This window comes from Bombus impatiens, unplaced genomic scaffold, assembly GCF_000188095.3.
Source record: "Bombus impatiens unplaced genomic scaffold, BIMP_2.2 scf_0664, whole genome shotgun sequence".
In the NCBI taxonomy this organism is placed as follows: Eukaryota; Metazoa; Arthropoda; class Insecta; order Hymenoptera; family Apidae; genus Bombus; species Bombus impatiens.
In genome coordinates this window covers 197,400-220,254 of record NT_177083.1, presented here as the reverse complement: position 1 = coordinate 220,254, position 22,855 = coordinate 197,400, and the positions used below count along the sequence as shown (strand labels likewise).

General features: G+C 34.3%; 2 protein-coding genes across 2 annotated transcripts in view; one reads left to right on the top strand and one right to left on the bottom strand.

The window, feature by feature from the left end:
- Positions 1-118: 118 nt before the first annotated feature.
- LOC100742796 (E3 ubiquitin-protein ligase RAD18) lies at positions 119-3,410 on the top strand. The gene is made up of 7 exons (XM_024370002.2): positions 119-378; positions 454-532; positions 622-1,165; positions 1,236-1,494; positions 1,585-1,645; positions 1,718-2,452; positions 3,028-3,410. The coding sequence occupies exons 1-7, from the start codon at positions 346-348 to the stop codon at positions 3,399-3,401; spliced, it is 2,085 nt and encodes a 694-aa protein (XP_024225770.1). The 5' UTR covers positions 119-345; the 3' UTR covers positions 3,402-3,410.
- Positions 3,411-6,202: 2,792 nt separating this feature from the next.
- The window catches only part of LOC100742678, a gene marked incomplete at its 5' end in the record, with an annotated part of 192,300 nt that continues 175,647 nt past the window's right edge, over positions 6,203-22,855 (bottom strand). Inside the window, 7 exons of the mRNA XM_033322743.1 lie at positions 6,203-7,743; positions 8,375-8,524; positions 9,272-9,432; positions 16,520-17,080; positions 18,181-18,341; positions 19,839-20,164; positions 21,471-21,650. Coding sequence (XP_033178634.1) covers positions 7,624-7,743; positions 8,375-8,524; positions 9,272-9,432; positions 16,520-17,080; positions 18,181-18,341; positions 19,839-20,164; positions 21,471-21,650 — 1,659 coding nt within the window. The remainder of the gene's footprint in view (positions 7,744-8,374; positions 8,525-9,271; positions 9,433-16,519; positions 17,081-18,180; positions 18,342-19,838; positions 20,165-21,470; positions 21,651-22,855) is intronic.

Genomic DNA, 22,855 nt, shown 5'->3' with positions numbered 1-22,855 from the left:
CAAATAATTAACATTCTAAATATTTCTTAATCGTATAAAATATTTCATGTGTGAAAATCACAGTTATTAAAATTATAAAATTAATATTATGGTTTACATAGTTTTCTATATGTTTGTGACGTATACAAAAATTCAAAACATGAAAATTTTATGATAAAGTTGTTCCTGACTGTTCGGTTCTTTATATCTTTCTTAATCATATTTATATTTTTGACAGACAATGTGCAGCAGTATGTTTGTCTATCTGTTGCTTCAAAATAATCAGTAACTGCTGTTTATTGTAGCTACAATTATTATCGTATAGGTTAAACTTAAAATTATTTTGTGTTTTGTATACAAACTTATATGATGTGGCCTCAAGAATATATAGGATTAAAGGTTTATTGATTGTGTTTATAAAATTTATTTTTTTGTAATATCAATAAAAGTAGCATTGAGTAATTTTTCTTGCAGCATATAGAAAATTTACTGGTTTGTGGAATATGCTATGAATTCATGGATACATCTGTTATGACATCATGCTCTCATAACTGTAAGATAAAAACTATTTACTTTTAATATATTAACAGGATTTTTATTATTCATTATTATCATCATTATTATTATTCTCTTAAATTTTAGATTGCTCTTTATGTATCAGAAAGTATTTACATTACAAAACGCAATGTCCTGCGTGCTTTGCAGAAACTTTTGAAAAGGATTTAAGGAAAAATAAAGTTCTAGATGAGATTATAGCACACTTTTTACAAATTAAAGATAAATTAAAAAGATCTTTACAAATTCAGATTCAATTCACAAAATTTAATGAAGCTGACGATGTTTCTAATTCACCAAAATCATTGCTTCAAAATAAGAGTGCATATATAAATGGACAAGAAAATAAAGTTGTATATAGTAAAATTATTAATAATATTCCTACTTCTCAAAGTAGTACTTCACCATCTATACATATACAAAAAGATTTATCTAGTCCTAGTACAAGTGGAATACCTAGAATACCTTTAATGTTTACACCTAAAAGTAATAAACGTCCAATTATAACAAATACAGAAGAAACTAAGGTTGTTATATGTCCAGTATGTAAGGTTACCATTTCAGAATTAAAAATAAACAGACATCTTGATGATTGTTTAAAAAGGGAATCTGTGAAAGAGAAACCTCAAATGTAAGAAAATGCTAAGGTTTAGTATACAAATATTTAATTAGAAAAATGTAATGACTTTTTATTTTTATAGAATAGAATCGAAACGTAAACCACTGCCAAAGTTAGTATTTAGTTTAATGAAAGATGCTGTATTAAAAAAGAAAGCAAAGGAATTTGGTTTGTCTTCACAAGGAGATCGGAAAGCTTTGGAAACGCGACTACAAAGATATATTGTTCTTTATAATGCAGAATGTGATAAACTAAATCCACGATCAGTCACAGAATTAGTAAAACAATGTGAAGATGAAGAGAACCTAGAAAAAAAAGTTAACAAAACATTTTTTTTAAATGTAAATATTTTATATTAGCTTATTGCGTTTGTCTAAAAACTACACCTTTTTGCTTTTTAATTAAACTTATCCAATTATTTACTATTTCAGAAATTACAAGTTACTAAAAACACAGAAGAGAATGCTATAGAAGATGAACGAAGAAAATATTGTAAGTTTTTTAAATTCTTAAGCTTTTCTATATAATATTTATAATATTTGATGATTATTTTATTTTCATCAGTGGAAACGCACAAAAATAGCTTTGACAGTCTAATTAATAAGATCAAAAGTATACAATCTTCACAAAAGCCATCAGCACGGCGTAGTCTGTTAATGACAAGTACAGAGGATGTTTCACCTAAACGTCAAATGATGAGTGAAAATTTGGATGATTCAATGATTCATACAGAACAAATTGATCTTAAGCTGTCAAATTCTGCTGTATATATTCCGGATTCTGATTCAGATACTTCTTGTCCATTACAAATGTATTCGAGTATTGATCCAAACAAATTTCTTAATATAGAATTATCTTCTAATAATAATGTTTCGAGTAATAAATCTGAGAATGATCAAACAAATGATGATCAAGAAGCATCTATATTTAATTATTCATCTATGAAAATAAATGAGGCAGAGAAAAGTTACAGTTCAGATGCATTTAGTGATACATCCATTCATGATAAAGCAATACAATCAGAAATGAAAAATTCATCTTATAAGAATACATTAGAAAGTAATTTGAAAAATTCACCTAATACTTCCAAATATAAGAAATTGCCACAAAGAAGAAAGACATCATTTTTAAAAAATGAAGTGGAACAGACAGAGTCTGTTACTACAAGTATGAAACGTCTTGATTCTGATAGCATTTCAGATCAAAAGGAAGAAGGAGATGAGAGATCAAAATCTATCTTGCAAGATATTGCATGTGATTTATCAAGTAATGATAGTATTGACAGTAAATTTAATCATGGTATGTAATGTGCATTTAGTAAAAGTTTAATTGGTTATTTATTAAGTGGTTTCATAATGCTGTATAAAAATTAACACGTCCACAGTCTGTCGTAGTGTCACGTATATACGGCCTATTCACATGTCCCCTAATATAATCACAGATAATCGATCCAAAAATTATATATTTTTTGCTTATAGAATAACAACACCAACAAGCTGTTATAACAGTAACAAGTTCCTGCATAAAAGAAATAATCGAATTGCATATAAGTTGAATTTAAAAATAATTAAAAGATAATCAAAACATATTTCCGATTATATTTGCTGCAATATTTTTTCTGGAAGATGTGCATATCGCTTGCTTGCATATATGAAGAAATATGTATGTTTTCACCTCGGATTGTGAACGTGTTAAACATATCTTTGTGAAAAAAGAACCCTTTCATGATAGAATATTAATCAAAATTTTTAAATATAAAAAGATTACTAAAAGCATTGAAACACAAAAGTCAGCATTGATTTAATATTGGAATATAACAGAAACATATTGAAAATGGATTGAGATATTAACAAATTTTCTAAACAATCTTACAGGAAAATTACGTTCTACTAGCCTTGGATTTATAGATAGTAAAGTAACGAGTCCCTCAAATTTGGAGAAAGAAAATATAAGTTCTCCTCCTGAATGCAGTAAAAATTGTTCTAATCGAAAAAGAACTCGCGATTTGATACAAACTGATAATAATCTCATGTCAAATAACACGAAAAAAGTTAAAAAATCGTCTCTGCGCTCCACGATTGAGGCCAAAGAATTAAATAATGAAGAGTCTTCATGTGCTTTAAATGATGAAAAAATGGAATATGCACTGAATAAATCACGATTGAGAAAACGATCGTTAAACGTTACGGAAAATACCAACGTCGTAAGAAAATCTGCTAGAGCAAAGCTTAAAAAAAATAAATCATAAAAATAAAATAAATGTTTTATAAATTACTTTCATTATTGTATATTTAGTAAATTTATACATTATTTATCGCCTTTAATATTTAAAAATAAGTAATATCCAGTTTTATTAACGTACAAAAAGTTAAAAAAAATGAATATGTAAATAGTTTCAAAATTATTGTATTTTTTGATTTATTTCATAGGAATTAATTTAAACACCTAATAATGTAGATGTCTCTTTGCATTAATTTATTTTGTACTTGACTTTATTATATATTAGATATTTAATTACAAGTATATTTTATTTACACTGTTTAGTATTAAATATAAAAGAAAGTAGTCATGTATACTTTATTATATCTTTTAATATACACGTCTACAATTTTACTTTCCTTTTCTCTTGCATAAGATGTAATGATTTAGCACAAATAAGTATATTGGAAAAAATACAAAATTATTTATCAAAGACACCAAATTTTATTGAATATATTACAGTATTTCGATCAGAAAGGGATCAACAATGGTAAAATGATGACAACCACATAAAATTTTACATCCCACCTTTGTATAGATATTAACAATAATATAAGAAGCCTAACTTACTTAACACTAAAATAGCTGTCTTTGATATTGTTTACGCATAAAATATGTGTCTTTGTTATGTATTTTATTTCTCATACACTTTGGTATCATTTATACATATAATCTTATGTACATTTTATGTATATATTTTCTAATATAGTTTCTTTTCTACATAATAGAACTTTAAAAGCTTCTAACATTCTAGTGGAACAACTATCACATTCATGAAACACTTTATTTTTAATTCTTTCGTAAAGATACTGTTATAATTTTATGATGATGATGATTTATTTATTACATTGAATCTTATATGTGTATATGTATTGTTTTTTTCTCCTAAATAAATATAAGCGCAACATTAATAGGAATGAAATTTTCTTTAAGGGTTTTAAATGGGTTGCGCTAATAGTTATATATCCTTCGACATTAAATGTTATTCATATTTGGCAGTGTTTCTTAAACTATTTTTTGCGAAGTCAAAATTTTAATATTTGTGAACTTCGTGTTTTTATAAATTTCATTTTTATAAATATTATATCTAATAACATTCTGCTTAGATATAGTTAATTATTTTATGTTCCATTACATGTAGCTTTATCAACAAACTATTAATATATTCTTTAATTCAGCGAATAAGCTACATTGTAATATATATCATATAACTTTTTTGACTTGCATTTTAAAATTATCATATGTTATATCCTTTTTTATATGTAATTTACTCTGTAATTTCATATACTTTAATATTTCAAAAATAACTTTTTTTTTTTTAGTATTTTCATTGTCTCATTATTTTCTAACAAAGTTATAAGTTAGAGATTCTGGTAATATTGTATACTATACTATTGAGTAGTTTATTGATTTTTGTGATTGATTTTTTGACGGTTACGCATAAAATGTTTGAGAACCACTGCTGTATGGTATGGCATCAGGCGAGGTAGTTACTCAACGTTTACTACACTCCTAAATATACTACAAGCACGTTTCGTTTCCCTGTGTATAGAAATCCATAATACATATTCTTAAAGAACATAACAAATGTACATGTATATACAAGAAGAATATTTCTAAATATACAAGAGATTTATAACTTGATTTTCTTTTACTTAATAACACAATAAAAATTGATTGAAAGAAATTTTAATTTTTTTTTTATTTTTTAGTAAAACTTTTTGTAAACATGTAAATTAATGATAACATAAAGATCGATTTAGGAAATTATATAAAGTTGAAATAATAAATTTATTTTTAAGTATAAATATCTATAAGTTTATTTTTAAGAAAATAAACTTCATGGAGCATAGGATTATGCTGTTTTAAAGTAGGATCAATAGTTTAAGTTCATATCGCTTAATACCATTTAATGTAGAACGATGTCTGATATTATGTTGTTCGATAAATGTTGCTTGATAAATGAAAAAAAGAAACAGCTGCATAGTGTGAAGCGCACACAAAAGCTTTTTCGATTGCTTAAAAATATCAAGTTTTAGAAAGTGAAGTTTTACAATTCACGTATCGTGGGAAGCTTATGCGCTTTTCTGCCGCGTCAAGCAAAAGCGTTTTATTACGTCGTTTGCGTGAGCTACTATCTAGAGCATGGCTCTAAAATTGAAACAGTCCTAAGTAACTTCTATTATACAGGACTTAATTACGATACGATTAACGGTTGTATTCCATACAGTTTCTTTTTATCATTAGTTAATACACACGAATAGTATCGTTTCATCGAGAAACATTAGTTAACAATGTTGTTGCAGCCTAACATTTACACAATAAATGTCACATTTTCTTCCAAATAATATATCGATTTTATTTACATTATACGCGTGTAATATTTATAACATTATATGTACAGGAAATTATTTATTGGGCACATTATTTATTCGAAAGAAAATGTGATATGTTAGTTGCGAGTGTATTTTGTCACTGCAAGCATCTCTCATGTTGCGCTTTGCAAGCACGTGCAGGTATGCGGTCTAATCTGCAACGATATGTTAGAAATGTTTGAGTTGCATCTTGTCGTTTTTAAACTTTGGGAACGTAAGATAAAACTATGTTACAGTTATTTACATGGGTGCGATGGTTCAACCACGCGATGAACAACTTACTTTCTTTATATGTATCGTCATATATTTTTCGTGATGGTTTGATTGACTCTTTGATTACCCAGTTTGATTTGTTTCTTCCCTCTATTACGTTTGAAATGATTGCTTTCATTCAAGTTCCGAGGAATTCTGATCGTTCTTTTACAGATAGTGCACAGAAGCGCGTTTTGTGCACATTAATCGAAGAAATTGTATACACGATTAAAGGAATATTTTACTACTAATTAGAATATTTATCATAGAATCTCTTCTTATTAATATATTTATTGTTTTCTCCAAAAAATTATCACGATGAATCACATTGTAACATTTTCTTAGAATTCAAGAAAATTCTCGTTTAATTACAGCGGACAATCGTCGGATTGTCAAGAAGCAATTATATCGTGTCGACGAATCTGTTAACTTTTAATGGAGTAGGATTCGAAACCGTGCATTTTAATCGCCCCATTGAAATTTTTAACTGACACGTTAAAAAATCCGAATAACAGGACCTTCGAATTTTGATTTTAACCGTTTAACGATATTATATTTAAAGGCTTCTCACCGTTAACGAACTTGTAGTAACGTGTATTTATTTTATCTAAGAGATCGATAAACGTGGCAACGAGAATCTTTCCTTATAAAATTTAAGCCAATTGGCATAATTTCTATATCAGTTAATTTTCAACAAAAGTGTTTTTCCATGACGTTAGAACAACTTTCATTAAAGTTTGAAATATTTTAAATAGTCTCTCTGCGATATTCATACAAGATGTATAAATATATAAAGTTTTTACGATAATACATAGAATTTCTTTTATGGTTTCAAATCCTCTGAAGGACAGAGACGTATTCGTCCAGAGCAAAAGCTTTACAAAAATATTATCCTGCTTGTACAACAGCGATGGCCAATTGTGTATATTCAAACACGGTGTCTAGTTTTTAAAGGATTACGGAAAAATAAAGAGTACTATCATATTTTCGTATTTTTCAAATAAATATCTATATGGCAAACATTTTACTTCTCCTTTACCTTCGCCACATTCTAAAACTCTCAAAGCAGTCTTATTATGTTAAATGAACTCTAAGGATGTTCGTTTCGAAGGATAAACCACACTGGATATCTTGTTATTATTCCGACCTACGTTAACAATGTATCTTCTGAAATATACGCTAATTAGATTGAAGTATCTGATGGGGCGTTACTACGAATGCAATTCGCACTAATCGCGTGGACTGTCTTACGTCTGAAAATGTAGTTTCATCTAAGGTTTCGATTTTCGTGTATTATATTTACAATTTTGTTCACAGTGAAATTTATATATTGCACTCGACCAACGCGCGTCGACTTCATTTACATTTATAAATATTAACGAATGAATTGTCTTTTAATGAGCGAATAACATTCATATTGAAACGAAGTCGGAGGAATTGACCTTTGTCATGATATTTCGTTCGTAAGTTGGATGTTACTTTTGAAAATGAAAAATAAAAGATGTGTCGTGATGGACATAAAAGTTTCTTCTTTTTCTTCTAGCTTTTAAATATCATGTTCTTCGGTTATGCATCTGATTAGCGTCACGTTGAGTTTTCTCGTTTGCTTCGTCTCATCACCGTGATACCAATGGAGCCCCTTATTTTGCGCAACAGATCTATTATATCAGCTGTTGTCATGTGTTCCACGCTTTCGTCATTCACCTGAAGCAGAAGAGCAACTGATGAATAATATATGAACAATAACGTATAATACGTTTTAAGCGAGAATAATAGAATTAATTTGTCGAACGTGCAAAATCTTAGTCACAATAGACTTTTGCAACAATATATATTTTCCAGGAATAACGTCATTTCTTTTGTAATTTTATCACTGTTCTTATTGTTATTGTACGCACTTACTATTTATCTTTTGTTGAATGATACGTTTTTATTACTTTATTTCCAATAAACAAGGAAGATCATAATTTAAAGAAGCAATTATTCATTATGACTATTATTAACACAAAGAACTGTGTTTACACAGTTATATAAATCTAATTTTTAATTTCAGAGCTCTTACGTATACATGATACGTGTACATAATAAACTTTGAAAATTAAATTTACGGAATAATCTTCTTAGACTAAGAAATTGTCACCTCATGGCTCAATTAATTGCCATATTCCATACAGATTGTGAAAAGTAATTTGAATTTAAAGAACAAGTTAGTGGGAAACATCATTTAGACTTTTTCAATTATTCCATGTCTTTTCGTTAGCATATTTATGTTCAGTTAAAAGAAGAAGGTACATATTAAAGTAGAAAATGAAACGCTAATTAGTAGCGATATTACCATCATAAGCACATCTCCTTGTTTTAGTCTACCATCCTTAGCTGCAACGCTGTCAGGGTGCACCACTGATATAACTGTACGGTTTCCTTCCGGTTGCAAGCTGAATCCCAGTCGACTATTCCAACCACGTGTCAGCTCTACCATGAACACCTTTAAGAACGATAATTATCGTTGCGACTAATATACGAATTTTGACTATAAATGTTAAATTTCCTTATAAAAAGAACAAAAAAAAGAAATAGGAATTTAGAAAGAAATAAAAATTAAGCCGTTCCGAATTTATTACTTTCGGTATATTATCTGTTAAAAATAGATTTTTAATATTTCGAAGAATTACAATCTTTTAATTATATACTCTGTTCTACGCATAATAATGATATTTTATTGATAATATTCAAAAAATTATAAATCATTAATTAAGAGTAAATTAAGTTCAAATATTTATTTATAGAACGGGACATTCTGTATATTCATTTAGGGTCTGCTATTTTATCTTGGAAAGAAAAATTCAAGTTGCAAAATTTGAAAAGGAATAATCAAATATTTCAAAAACTATCTTATGTATACGTTATTGAGCTTCAAATTGTGAAATAATGCTTCAAACAAGCTGCGCTAAACAGCTACGATAAACAGAAATCATTTACATCGATAGTGTTACATTTAAGTTTCTTCATGAGCGTTTAAAATACCCAATGCGTTTGAATGCCTAGAAACATACAGATTTTTTTAGTTTAATTTTATCTATACTTGTTTCAAACAAGATATCTCGACACTTAATATTTTTCCCTGAGTTTTTCATTCAATAACAGAGTAACATAATATAACATATTTGACTCGCAAATAAATAGACTCAATATCAATTATGCTTCGCTGCGATTCGTTGAACGAGAACCTTACCTCACTTCCTTGCTCAACATTTTTAATGCGGGCAGCTGCGCTCGTGGGCTTCTCCTCTTTGTTTTCAGTTTTATCTATTCCATCATCTGGAGCGAACATCACGCCTTTCCACTTCAACAAACCCTTGCTGCCGCCGGGATCTTCTGCTCCCAAGATTTTCCCTGCATCGTACATAAAATTAAGTCACAACGCGCGACGTAAAGTTTACATTAAACGATGATTTCGATTTTCGAATCGGTTGCAGTTGTGTAAGTTATCGTTTGATTCAGTTGCATTTGAAATCGAATAATCGCGTTATTTTTACAAAAAGAGCAAAAGCGACCTACGTTAAATTGCTTTTTAAAGTAAGTACCTCGTGTACACGCGCGTGTCCGATGCCGATGACACTGCGCTGTACTTGTTAGCCGCCGAATCGAACTCGGCTAACTGATACATAAGGAAGAGCGACGGTCGAACGAATGACGATGATCTGTCAACGACGCTAAGAGGCGTTCTCTCCGAAAGCCGAGAAACTGAAACGATTCATACTCCACAGCTGATGGAGAAGATGTTCGCTGTTGAGAAGGTCGTACGAGACTGTCTCTCCGATTACTGACAGACTAAACGACTAAATTCTTGCTCTATGACTGGCGCAGATGATATTGGCGATACGAACGTTCGTGATGAACGTTGTATTCGACCGGACGTCCAGTAAGGCGTAAAACGGAAGCCGGAAATATGCACGCTGATTGGTTTCCACCAAACGCAAGAAAAAGGTCAAGCAGCATGCTCGTTCGCTGGGAATTGCACTCCCGTACGTGATCCTGGGCCGGAAGAGGGTGAGCGACACGTGGACGAACGCGAGGGTTCGAATTTAATTAGGTAAAGGTCACGGAAATTCTTCCGGGTGAGCTCCGACCGGCCGGACCCTTACAATTAGCTAAATTACCCTTCGGAAATAACCACCCGACTATTGAGAACACGGTGGACATGAAACATTAAAAGTAAACACTGTTGCAATTGCCGAAGCGAATAGTTGTGTAACATCCCGAAGTGCTAACGTCCCGACTCTAAAATAACTTCCTGTCCGCGAAAGCGAGCGTCATAAAAGCTACGCTGGAATACCCTCACGCCTTTGTCCTTGATCCTTCGATCGTAACGTGGTCTCCGCGTTGGGCGACTTGTCGATGTAAACGATAACGACTGATGCGCTGATAATGAAGTCTTCGGGGAGCTGATACGATGATCCATGACGTTATCTATGCTGGCTCCAATGTCCATTGAACAGTGTCCTCTTGATGTCTGCTACGTCTCGGTGGTCCATTCGTTTGATGTTGCATAGAGCAACAACAAGGACAATGGAGCAAGGAAAAATCGAGTGTGTTTCATTTGGAGGGCTACTTGACCGATACCGATAGATCCTGTGTGAAGCGTGGGATTAACCGTATGCTTTATCTTGCATGGGAAGAAGCGCTAACTGTTTCAAGTTTCTCTTGTAGACGTCGTTGATGACGCGAACCGTGACGGCGTGGGTGATACCGTTTGCTCCACGCTTCCTAATTGCCAGCACAGTGACGCAAGATCGTCTTTTTTAGCACGACAATACTATTCTCACTCCAGGACAGTGTTTCTTTATGGTCCACTTCTGTCGAATGTCCAGATGATGTACGTGCTTCTTGTATATTATATGTCTCGGGTAGAACTGCTTTACCTTCTGCATGTGTTGTCAATGCGATTTGCGATGATTGGCAGGTAAAGCGTGGGAATCTATCTGCGCTAATCTCGTAAGCGAATTGCCGATCGAAAGGTGACCCAGGGTTAATACGACAGGATCGTTAGAATCGGAGGAGAGAGGAGATAATGGATGAGAGTTTAATATCGACTAGATTTCGATCGCGAACGTGCTGAATTTTTCTTACGTGAACGATTCCCGTGAACGAATATCCACGACGCGCTTCCAGTGGTGTTCGACGAACAACTTGACGACGATTTTCTATGTGAAGTGAAGCGATGAAGGTTGCCACGAAGCGGCACGAGATTTCATCGACGATGAAGAATCTCCGAATCTTATCGCCCTTGCGGAATCTCCGATGAAGTTTCGTTTAAGTCGAAGAAAAGGCGTTACGACATATCCCACGACGATTCTTTTGAGCGCGGTGATACGAACGAACGAGGAATTGGCGACACATCTTCTCTCTTTCGTCAACGCTCATACGATGAATTGAGGGAGCAAAGCGAAGGCAACACAAAGTATTCTCGTAGCGCCGGACCGGTCATTAATACGTTACTTGACGACAGACAGCTATTCGAAAACTACTCGAATCTTCGTTATCGAGCTCAAAGGTTTGCAAAGCATGTGACGCGATAGATAGCTCGCGCGTCGATCGCTGGTACTGTGCGTTGCTGAAAAGATGACTAGCGTAGGGAATGCGGGACTGATTGGTTGTTTCGTACAGATTCGACACAATCGTAAAAATAAGCACGTGTATTGGCCGAAAGTGACACATGTACAAACAAAGCAGTACAGACCAGGCCTGACGATAAACAATACAGAACAGTATTCCCCTTGCCCCTACGCCATGTTCTAGCAACGCACAGTACATAGCTGCGTTCAATTTCGGATCGTCATTGAGATTTCGTTCGAGCAAGAGGAATAATCGATGCGGAGCACGTGTTCGCGATTCTGCCAGCTGGTTCCTCTTCTCGTTGAACGATAATGCGACGATGTAACGTTCGGAATTGTCACGTAAACGCGCATCATGGAAGTCTGCCGTGGCAACGACAACACCCGCGTGTATTTTTCGCTTCTTAGCGCGAACGTAGGAATCCACCACGTTTGTCCTCTTGCGTCGTTGCTTGTTGAAGCGCGATTCTTTGAGATACTTGCCCCTACACCTGAATGTGCGTGATCGCGGCGCGAACTGCTTTTTGATCGCGGCTTTCGGATCGAATTGCTGTTTGCGACAGTATGACGCGTTCCTGAATACCTCGTTCAACTTTATCGCAATAAGCCATCACTCGCTTCCAGATTTTTCGCGTTTTCTGGTTCGTCTTGTTGTTCATGGTGATGTTGGCAGCAGGTCGTTCCTTGTGTGTTATCCCTGGGCGTCCCAATAAACGCAACGATCGAACGTGATCGCGGATCGACTTCGATGAGCTGTCGTTAATAACGCGACGTGGCGAAGAACAAGCGCGTGTTGTTATTGTATTTCTTAAGCAACCGCTCTCAGGTTGCTTTAAAATCGTCCTTGTTGATGCCACAGGACTCGACTGCCGATTTCGCCTTACCAGATAGAGACAGACGAAGATAGTTCAACTTCTGAATGTTGTTCGAGTCTCGGTGCGAGTGGATCGCGTTCAAGAACGCGTTATCCAACGTAATCTAGTTGATTTTCGGTCGATTTCCGACAGACACGTCGACGGATGTTTGCATACGCGCCGCTTGCTTTTAAGTTCGTGAACGCGTTGGTCGACGACGACAGTGTTATACAAGCACAGAGACGCTTCCGAACCGAAAAATACGCGCGTTAATTACGAACGAAACGAAGAAGGATGGTCGCCTTGTTCCTCCTTATGTTTTCCTCGATTGTGTCCGGTTGTTTGTGATGTGCCAGACATTCTGCCTCTTCTTAGACGAGGATTCGACTCGAAGAATCGAAAAAGATTTAAGTGCGCGTGTTCCATGTCGATTACACTGCGCTGTACTTGTTGCACGCCCAATTAATCTTGGATTCGCGAGAGAGAGTGGCAGTTGAATGAACGATGAACTGTCAACGACACCAAGGGCTGTTCTTCTCCGAACGATAAGAGGATTTCGAATCGTCTCCGACCGCTGAGACAAGAATCACGAAGGATCGTTACGAATGGTCACAACGATACTTGACTCTACGATTACTAAGAATCGAACTCGATTTGAAAATAGGAAGCTCGGCCAAGACTGTCAACGAGTCGAAAACTCAGACGAGACTGTTCTCTCCGAATGCTGAGAGGATCGAAACGATTCTAAACTTCTCCCACGACTCGTGAGAACGATGTCGATTAATTCGAAATTTCGTGACTGCGTTTGGCTCGACCGGACGTCCAGCAAGGCCGAAAACGGAAGCTTGGAAAATATGCATTCTGACTGGTTTTCCCCAAATGCGAGAAAATGGACGAGAATACGGACGCGAGTGGCACTCACTGCATTTCCGTGCGTGATTAGGTAGGGGTTGCGAAAATTCTTTCAGATGAGCTTCGACCGGTCGGCACGTTACAATTAGCTAAATTACCCTTCGGAAACAACCGTGCTTGCGACACACTCGGTTATTGGGAACACAATGCACATGGGAAATTAAAAGTGCTGTTACAATTATCGAGAAGAATCGTTCAAAATGCTCACGTAAAATAGCTTCTTGATTAAACCGAGCGTCGTACAATTATTCACGAAAATCTGCACATGTTTCTTTTTTGCAGAGGAAACACCTTGTTAATAGTAAAAAGTAAGAAGAAATATGTAGAGACTTTTTCACGAAAATTGCGTTTATATATGTGTATATATATAAATCACTTAATTAATGAATTGTTAGTTAAATTTCAATGTGAATGAAATGTAATATAATTACTATTGACACAGTAGACTGACCTATATTCCTTCGTTGAAAATTAAATTATTCGTGTGTGTGATCTTTCATGTCGCACTTTCACGTCGCAAATTTTTCGCACAACAATCAACCTATATATCGATTATTCGTATATATAAATAAAAAGAAAAATGCCAGACAATGGAATAACGAATGATTTAACTGGTCACGATCTGGAATAAAGGTATTGAACAATTATTGAGTGAACTGATCGCGTGCAAGTGACTGAACTGATTGTGAATGTTGTATACGAAATCAAGGTAACACGATATAGTTGTAAGAAGATATTGCACGTTCGTACTATACTGGAAGATAAGATAATAAACTCGTTGCCGCAATTCCTTGTAATCCGCTTAAAAGTTGATACTTCTCGTTTAAGTTGTGATTTGTATTTTTTAATTGGACGTTCTGTTGAAATAGTCCGTTCGATGATTTTCATATTAAATTTATTCTCATTGTTAATTATTTGATATCGAGTAATTACAGTGAAATAAATTACACCGAAATGAATAATTAGATACATATATATCGAAATAAAATTAACGACCGATGAGCATTAAGATATCTATATGGGAATTTAAATTACTCAGGCGGAGAACTCGATAATTATTTACAAAGTGGACGATCTCATCGATTTCAATGACCTTGAAATATGTTGATAAAATCAACATTCTGAATAATTTCTCTCTGTTCGTGCTACTCGGCTTTGGATATTTTTTTTCCGAGATAGTCGTAAAAAGCTTCGGTTTGATGTACGTTACGATTACGCTTCATTGTAGCACAGAAGAAATCATCTCGTGGTATTCGTACTTTCATACGAGCCAACCTAGTTCATCTTCGATAATCATTTTCAACTCACGTAAGAAAAAACAATCAATGGTTTCGATTTGGATTAGATAATCATTCGGTCGATCGCGTCGAGAGACGCCTGATAACGCTATTGTGTAATAAGCTCAGATATAAAATAATAAGACAGATTCAATTCACATCAAGCTCTGTATTATGTGTATTATCGTCATTTGAAATTAGGAACATCGTAGCCGTGATATTTGATTTTTAGAACCGTGACATCGTCGTCGAAACAGAATCTTTCGCTTATGTATGTCTCGGGAACTATAAAGCGACCGTAACATGTCTAGAGAAAAGTTGTTCAGAACATTGACCTTGTCTATATGTTTCAGCATCATTGAAATTGGTAAGTTCGTTCGCTTTACAAGTAATCACGGAGAATTTTCTTAATCTGTGTTCAAAGGTTAATTTGTTACTGTAAGCGTTCATCGTGAAAAAAATCTTTTCTTTGATAATATCGAAGTGTGTTTCAAGAATTGTTTCAATGCTTTATTTCCACCTTCTTATCTCGAAGAAAGAAAGAAACTGGAAGCGGTAAACAAGATATATCTAATGAAAGAATTTATCTTTTATCAATTTAGTTTCATCAATTTAATTTGAGCTTCAACTATTTTTAAATGAAATCGACCCGGAATCCTTTGAATCAATATGAAGGACTGAGTATTGCAATCGAATCAATTGTTCTCCTAATCCTTTTAACAGGAACATTCGATAAATCCCCTTTAATCAACAAAGCCACACCGATTCTATCCTCCCATTGTATCAATGAACAAACGAACTTAACTAGTAGAAAATACTATCAAAGCTAGTCTTTGCATGAACAAAAGTGGAGTTTCAAGCGCATATTCAAATAGATAAATAGAAAGGAGGCTAATTCGTTGATCCTCGTTATTTTATGGTGTATAGTATTCTTGACTAATTATAAGACTCTTTTTTTACTCTTTTTTTTTGAATCTGCTAAATATTATTGAATATTTCATATTATGCGTAATCTGCAAATTTTTGCGCTTATAAATTTTTCATAAATACCGTATTTACGCTTTACTAAGGATAATGCTACAAACATTATTTATAAAAATTTGCCTTGAAATTTACATCACTTTGCTTGATCAAACTACGCTATTAAAATCGAGATGACTGGAACTGCTGTGTGAATTTACTATTTAATAATATCTTTCAATGATAATTTTCCCATATTTTTTCTCCATATGGAAATATATTGATAGACTCACTTTCTTAATTTCATTAGTTTTCGTTATTGACTGGATGTCACATTTACAAATTGTGTCATAAAGGGTCCACCTTCTTTTACACACATATAAAGAATTTCATTGATTCTTATGAAAATATCGGTCGAATTACGTGAAATATAGACTCACCTATCACGCAGTTATAAAGAATTTCATTAACATTAGAACCAACGACCTTTATTTTACCTAAATACGATATACGTACATAAATAACTAGAATTAAGGCGATATGACGAAAATAAATAAGCACATATATGTAATTAGTTTTTGTTTTAATAAAACTGAACATCAATATTTTTCCTATACATTTTTAGTAATCGGAAAAATAACAAATTTGTTGCCATTCTGTTATGTTCACTGTTTCGGTAGTTCTAGTGTTAATTTCCTAATTCCTAATAAGAAGTTAAACATTTTTTCCAAGCGCGAACCTATCGCAAACCTACCAAGAAGGTAAATCTACCGAGCAATCAAAAGCAAATTCTTAACATTCGCACACCAATTCCAGTCACCTCGTTTAGAAAAATTCCCGTCTCATGAGAAAATTTAGGAACCTGGTATATCCTGATCACTGGAGTGTGTAGCCTTGTTTTTCGCCACGGTGTCAATGCCGGCGCCACAGGCAGGATTGGCGCTCTGATAAGCCGGGTTTTTGTAGCTAAATGCTGCTGCGCTCGAACTGCTCGTCGAGGAGAGCAACGGTGGCATCGAAGCTGGCTCCGAGGGCAAATCGCTGTCGTGTTCGTTGCTGGACAATACGTTCGGTTCGAGACGCTCGTAATCGGTCTCGGTTGCCTTGTTTCCAAGTTCATCCTCCACGATGATCGCTTCCACGCCGCCAGGATAATCGAGATCCGAGTCCAAGTTGCAAAACTGAAAATGTGGCTTCCCTTGAGGCGCGGACAGATCGAGGAAACTCGGACGCGCCGGTGTCTTGGAGGAATCGCTGGAATCGCAAACGTCGTACAACGGTGGCGGATCGATTATGTCAGTTCCAGGTGTGTTTGGCTGGGAATTCGTTATCTGCGTCCTGATCGAGCACTGGTCGGAATCGGATGTCTCTGCCTGGCTGGCCGTCGATGTCGTGTACACGCTCGGATGCTTCTCCAGAGTTTCTGCAAGGATGGATATCATCTCCCTTAGACCATGCTTTTTCAGTTATTGGATGGAGCTGCCCGATGGATCGAGCTTTTTCCCTTTTTTTTTTTATGTTGATGAGCACTTTCGCTCTACGCGTTCTTTCCTATTCCGCACATAGGGCGTATTGACTTTCTTCTTTTTATTCGATACGGTACGAACTTTGATATGATTTTTAGCGAAGAAAGGTTTGGCGAATGATCGAGATGTTTCAGATGGATTCCAGTTTCAATCAGAGAAATATCGATTGCATCTATATAACGGTTACTTTAATCCCCCGATGTTAAATGACGTTTCTGGTACACCGTGTCAAAATCTTCAATAACGTGTTAGAAGCATTCGATGCTGAAGAATTAATTATTCCATATTAGAAAAATATTTGTATTTTACAACGACATAAATTGTTTCTTTTTCGATCATTTCGAATATAGAAAATGTAACAGTTATTTACAAATAACAAAGTTATTTATTTTACACGTTTATACGTATACATTTATTTTTCTCCTAATTTAATCGTATTTCAAGAAATGAAATCCATCTGTATTATCGTCTTTGAGTACCTAATATACACATATAAATAAAAAAAATTGCCCTGAAATTTTATTTTCTTCTTTTTTCATACGAATTCAAATCTTAAGTAGCTCCATAATTGGAATTCTGTAATTTTTTCCTCTGTCTATGATTTGTCGTTCATTTAGAACATAGAAATTCATGTTCGGATCAGTGTATTCAATTGTCAGTTTATTTAACTCTTCAGGACTATCATGGCTGAAATTTTACACTATGCAAATTTTGTTCTAACATTATGATCATAGTAATACCATCTCAATGTTATTTATGACGTCTGAAAAAAATAACTTCCCTGTATTTCATTTAACATTGAACATAATGATAATAAAAGTTACATTTATTTGACCTTATTGATTTTCAAAATACAGAAACGTATCAAGACGAAATCTCACGATCAATTGAGCGATTTTCTTTAACGATAGTTTTTAAAACGTTAATCGGACATTAATTTCGTTCCAATAGATACGGTTCAATCAAATAAATGCAGTTATGCGAGAAAACGATATACCTTGATCATTATCGGCAGTAGGCGTACGCGTGGCAAGACGACGAAGTCTTCTTGGAGAGTTGCAAGATGCTCCAGATGATTGCTTGCAGCTCGACCCACTTGATGTACCTGGTGATAACTTCCGAACTGCTAGATCACACAGCATGTCTACGGCTTCCTGTCTGCAAGTTACAAAATATAATCAGACCACAAAGTAACGTTAACGTGTAGAGAAAGTTTGAAACGCTATCAGAGTAATATGGTTAGACAATCATTTATTTTTAAGGAAATAATCTTCGTAACAGTTTCTTTCTCACATATACGTATAATATTACAAAAAATATGATAGGGAAGTACGGACATTTATGTCTGCTGATACCGAGTTCTGAGAAATATTCGACGAGATTGGGAAGAAAACGATTCATTGTGAACTTTTGAAAAGCAACACAATTCTAAAATTTGATGCGTATAATCTTTAGCTGAACGTAATCTCAAATACAGCTATTTTTTATTCTGATTTTTAACAGATCGTTTTAGGAATTGAGCTTAATGGAAACCTGGAGAAATTATTCAGTGGAATTACGAGATATATGACGAACAGTCATTGAAAGGAACGTCGTACATCGTACATCATTCAATAAAATACTAATCTTATGAAAATACGTTGCCTTTCAGTTTTTCTTACATTTCGTGTTTTAAACTTCCATCTTCTGAAGTAAGTAATATAATAATTTTTATACAAATATGTTGGGAATATCAATGTCGTGAAATATATATTTACGTGTCTTTTAAATAATTTAATCAATTGAATAGTAAGTAAAAAAGTTCTACTAATTCACTGATCGATTTCTATTAATTTCTACTTCGTTTAATATGTAAAATATACTGTTTTATGTCGTACTTGCCAACACAGATACGTTACTGGTTATGATAATATGAGAATGTTGCCAAATTATGAACAGCTTTTGAATCTAACTCGTTAACTTTTAACTATAGACCACTCGTATCTGAGAGTAGTGTGTGAATTTTCACTTTACTACTACAATCTAGTGGATAGATTTTGGAACTGCAGTATTTGAGTACTTTAAATTATAAAAAACTTTAATCAAAGAAATGAAAGTATTCGACAAACTAGATATATATTAAAATAATTTACAAACTATATGACAGATACCATACACATACGCATTTATAATTGTATTTGTGATAATGTAGTGATTTAAGTAATAATCGCAGAAGGCTGAAAGAATTTTTGCCGAACACACCGATGACGGATACAAAAACAGAAAAATAGAAAAAAAAATAATATTTAATATCTTGGGAAGCAAGGAATATGTCTTTACAAATAGATTTATGAGGAAAGAATAGCCTGATAAATAATCTCAAATTTCCAAGGCAAATTTCCAAAAAAGTTTTTAGAATTCTCACTTTTCTCTACAATTTAATTAACGTACTTGCCCAACATAGCAACTCAGCCATTCATATATCACGCAGTAAAACAAAAGAGATATTAAATCATCGCGTTAAATCAGCGGTAATAATTGGCGCGATTTAAAACTTTCAATTAGAAGGCGAGAGAAAGAGCGAGGGTATCGAGGGACGAATTAGCGGGAATTTATTTTTCCATTGAATCTAGAAAGAAGAATGGAGGTGTGCCTAATTACGGCAGAGAAGTTTACCTCAAACTGGTTCGCGGTGGACGGAGTGGATGATCAGGTTCGGTCGGAGAAAGCGCGGAGACAGGAGTTTGCGCGAGATCTCTGTACAATCGAAGTCTCACGGTCGGGCCACATTGTCGCAGCAATTGAACGGCCTCTTCGTGGCTCATGGGAGACAACGGTGCACCGTCCACGGCGACTATTTTGTCTCCGGGTCGAATTCTGCCGTCGCTTAACGCCGGCTCCCGCACTAATGCCCTCACGTAATGACCCAGAGCGCTGCTGTCTGCCTTCCTCAGAGTGAAACCCAGACTTCCACCGACCTTTGTCATTTCTATGTCGAATTCCTGCCGGAGAGATTGCGAAAGAGAGTTTAGACCACTTAATCTCCATGACGCATTATCCAGGGTTACCGCTTCCTTTCGCGTAAATGAAAGTCGTGAGTATGGAAATTTGGGAACGTGGGTATCGTTCGTATGAAAGCTAGAGGATGTTTGAACGTTTTCAGAGGACCGTTATTTGTCGTAGATTGCATGGAACTGAGAGGTTCGTAGAATTTATGGGTTTAACATTTCCTTTTACCTCGTCAGGGCCTCGCGAGATGCGTTAAATCTTTTGAGAGTACGTTTATATGACTAGAAAAATTTGATACCGTGACGATGAAATGCGTAGAATTTGATAAAAAGAAAGCTTCGTTTGAAAATAAGGATATTGATATGTAACGTGTATGGACGTGTAAAATTCAGTAAAATAGAAATTGCAGAATTACTAAATCAAATAAATGTCGTAATATATAAGGTCATTTGCAAATTAATGGTATCTGTACATATCGGACATATGTATATGTATATAATCAATTTTTAATTTTCTCTAGGTCTATATAAACATTTTTAATAAATAGGCAAACTAACTTTTAGTTATTTGAAATAAACTTGGATGTAATAAAAGTGTTTTAAAGTTTCTCTTTTTATCAAATTCAGAGAGCAATGAAAAAGCTATGAATAAATTGCTTTACAGTCTGATTTTTATACGCTTCGTATCCGTTAATATGTTCAACGTACAAACACGATGGGTTTGTTATAGATGCATTCGAAACCGTGTATACTAGGGGAAATACCGAAATCTAAATTGTAAACGAACTTCGATCAAATTTCGTATTCCTCTTGGGATTTCCTACATGTAACAGTAACAGACAGCATATTCATTGAACATATTGTCCGATAGAGCCAACGGATTAAAAATGTATTTTCAATTTACCAGTTATAGCCGATATTGTGTGAGCAATGGTCATAAAGGAGCATGTACATAGTTTAGAATTAACCTATTGTTTCTAATTTCAACGAATCGAAACTACCATAATAAGATAACTTCGAGCAACTTGAAAATTTTACTTTGGTAGTAAAAAACAAAAAAAAAAAAAAACAAAAGAAAGAAATTATTTTGCTAGTTGAAGTGAATTTAAAAATGATCATCATCGTCCTCGTTAATGCCAATAATGGTAGTATCTCGACATTGATATCGTATTTCACTTTCGATCTTCCGATTAGCGGTCAAAGGGGTGGAAAATCGAGGAATTCAGTGATTCAGTGATGCAGGAAATTCGGCTATCTAGCGGATCGCAACAAGGAAGGATTCTTGATAAGAGTTACTTACGCCGCAGGGTTCGATTTGAAGAGGTGGCAGGGGGTTGAGTATTCGCAATGGTGGTGGTGGCTCGCGCCTTGCCGGGGGTGGCGGCGGTGCACCCGGTGGTGTGACACTCGTATCACCCGGAAGTCGACACACCACCAACTCGACGGTATTGGGTGTCGTTCGTAGAACTTCGAGGGCCTCCTGCAACAAGTTGCATCGAGAGGAGATTAAAAATTTGATCGAAACTGATATGTACCAGTCTGTAACACGAACGATTCAAAGAATAGCATTTGTGTGTTTAATTATTTAGTATCAGTTCAAGTATCAGTAAACTGAGTTTTATGAGAATTCTTTTCATTACAACAATTATAATTTCATGCCTCGTAACTGTTTTAGAACAAATGTTTGTATATAAAATACTTGTTCGTAAAATGTTCTTGAAACCGTATCCCGAACATTTAGTTTCCTTTATGCAATTTCGAACGATTTCTAAAAAAAAATTTCTAAATTAGACAATTTCTAAAGAAAAACAGGAAAAGCAAGAAAACCGTATGAAACCATATGCTAAACATTTAACATTTAGTTTCCTTTTTGCAATTTCAAACGAAGAAATTTCTAAAAAAAAAGGAACAAAAAAAGCGTATGAAAGTAAACAAAAAGTGAAAAGTTCAAAATCTTTCTAAAAATTGTACAAGCTCATAAACATCGAGTTATAATACGACACAGTTTCTATATCGTGTTCTTCATCGCGCAAGGTTCAAATCGTTTACACTTTACGCTATTCAATTTGCAACGTAGTTACTGAACTTATACATAAAATTCGCAGATTAACGATTAATGCGTTATCTCATAAGAGAAGGTAGAAGGAGCAGCGTACAATATAAACTAATATTACACCTTGATTCTCGAGGGACAAACGGGCAACTGCACGCAAGATAGCGTCGATCTTTGCTCCGAGTTCCGGATGTAGCTACATTATGCTAATCAAATGCAAATCTCTAAGAGCTACGAGAAGACAAGCCCGTAGCTTCCATCTAAAGCTGTAGTAATCGCTATTTTGTCGCAGCCAGCTCATCGAGTTAAGCGTGATGGACCAAGACTAAGGAAAAAGGTTTGCGGTCACGGACGAAAGTTACTCCCGTGTATAAACGAACCAGAATCCTGTAACATTGAATCGTTTAGGTTCGAATAATTTGATATTATTTATTTAAAAAACTATTTGCAAGAAGTAATATTACTTAGAAGAACTATTAAGCGATATTTCACAAGAAATTTTAAACGTCATGTCTCTTTTCTTATTTTCCTTTATTTTATTATTTTCGTAATTTTTAATTTTCCAATTATATTTTATAAGATTATGCGTTATTTTCAATCGTGCAGAATATTCCTATACTATTTGTTTTCTA

Excerpts from the sequence above, each read along its gene's own strand:
- LOC100742796 (XM_024370002.2), top strand. The coding sequence starts at position 346 with ATGATGTGGCCTCAAGAATATATAGGATTAAAG. Across the intron at positions 1,166-1,235 it reads GTGAAAGAGAAACCTCAAAT|AATAGAATCGAAACGTAAAC; the intron begins GTAAGAAAATGC and ends TTATTTTTATAG. Across the intron at positions 1,495-1,584 it reads ACAAAACATTTTTTTTAAAT|AAATTACAAGTTACTAAAAA; the intron begins GTAAATATTTTA and ends TTACTATTTCAG.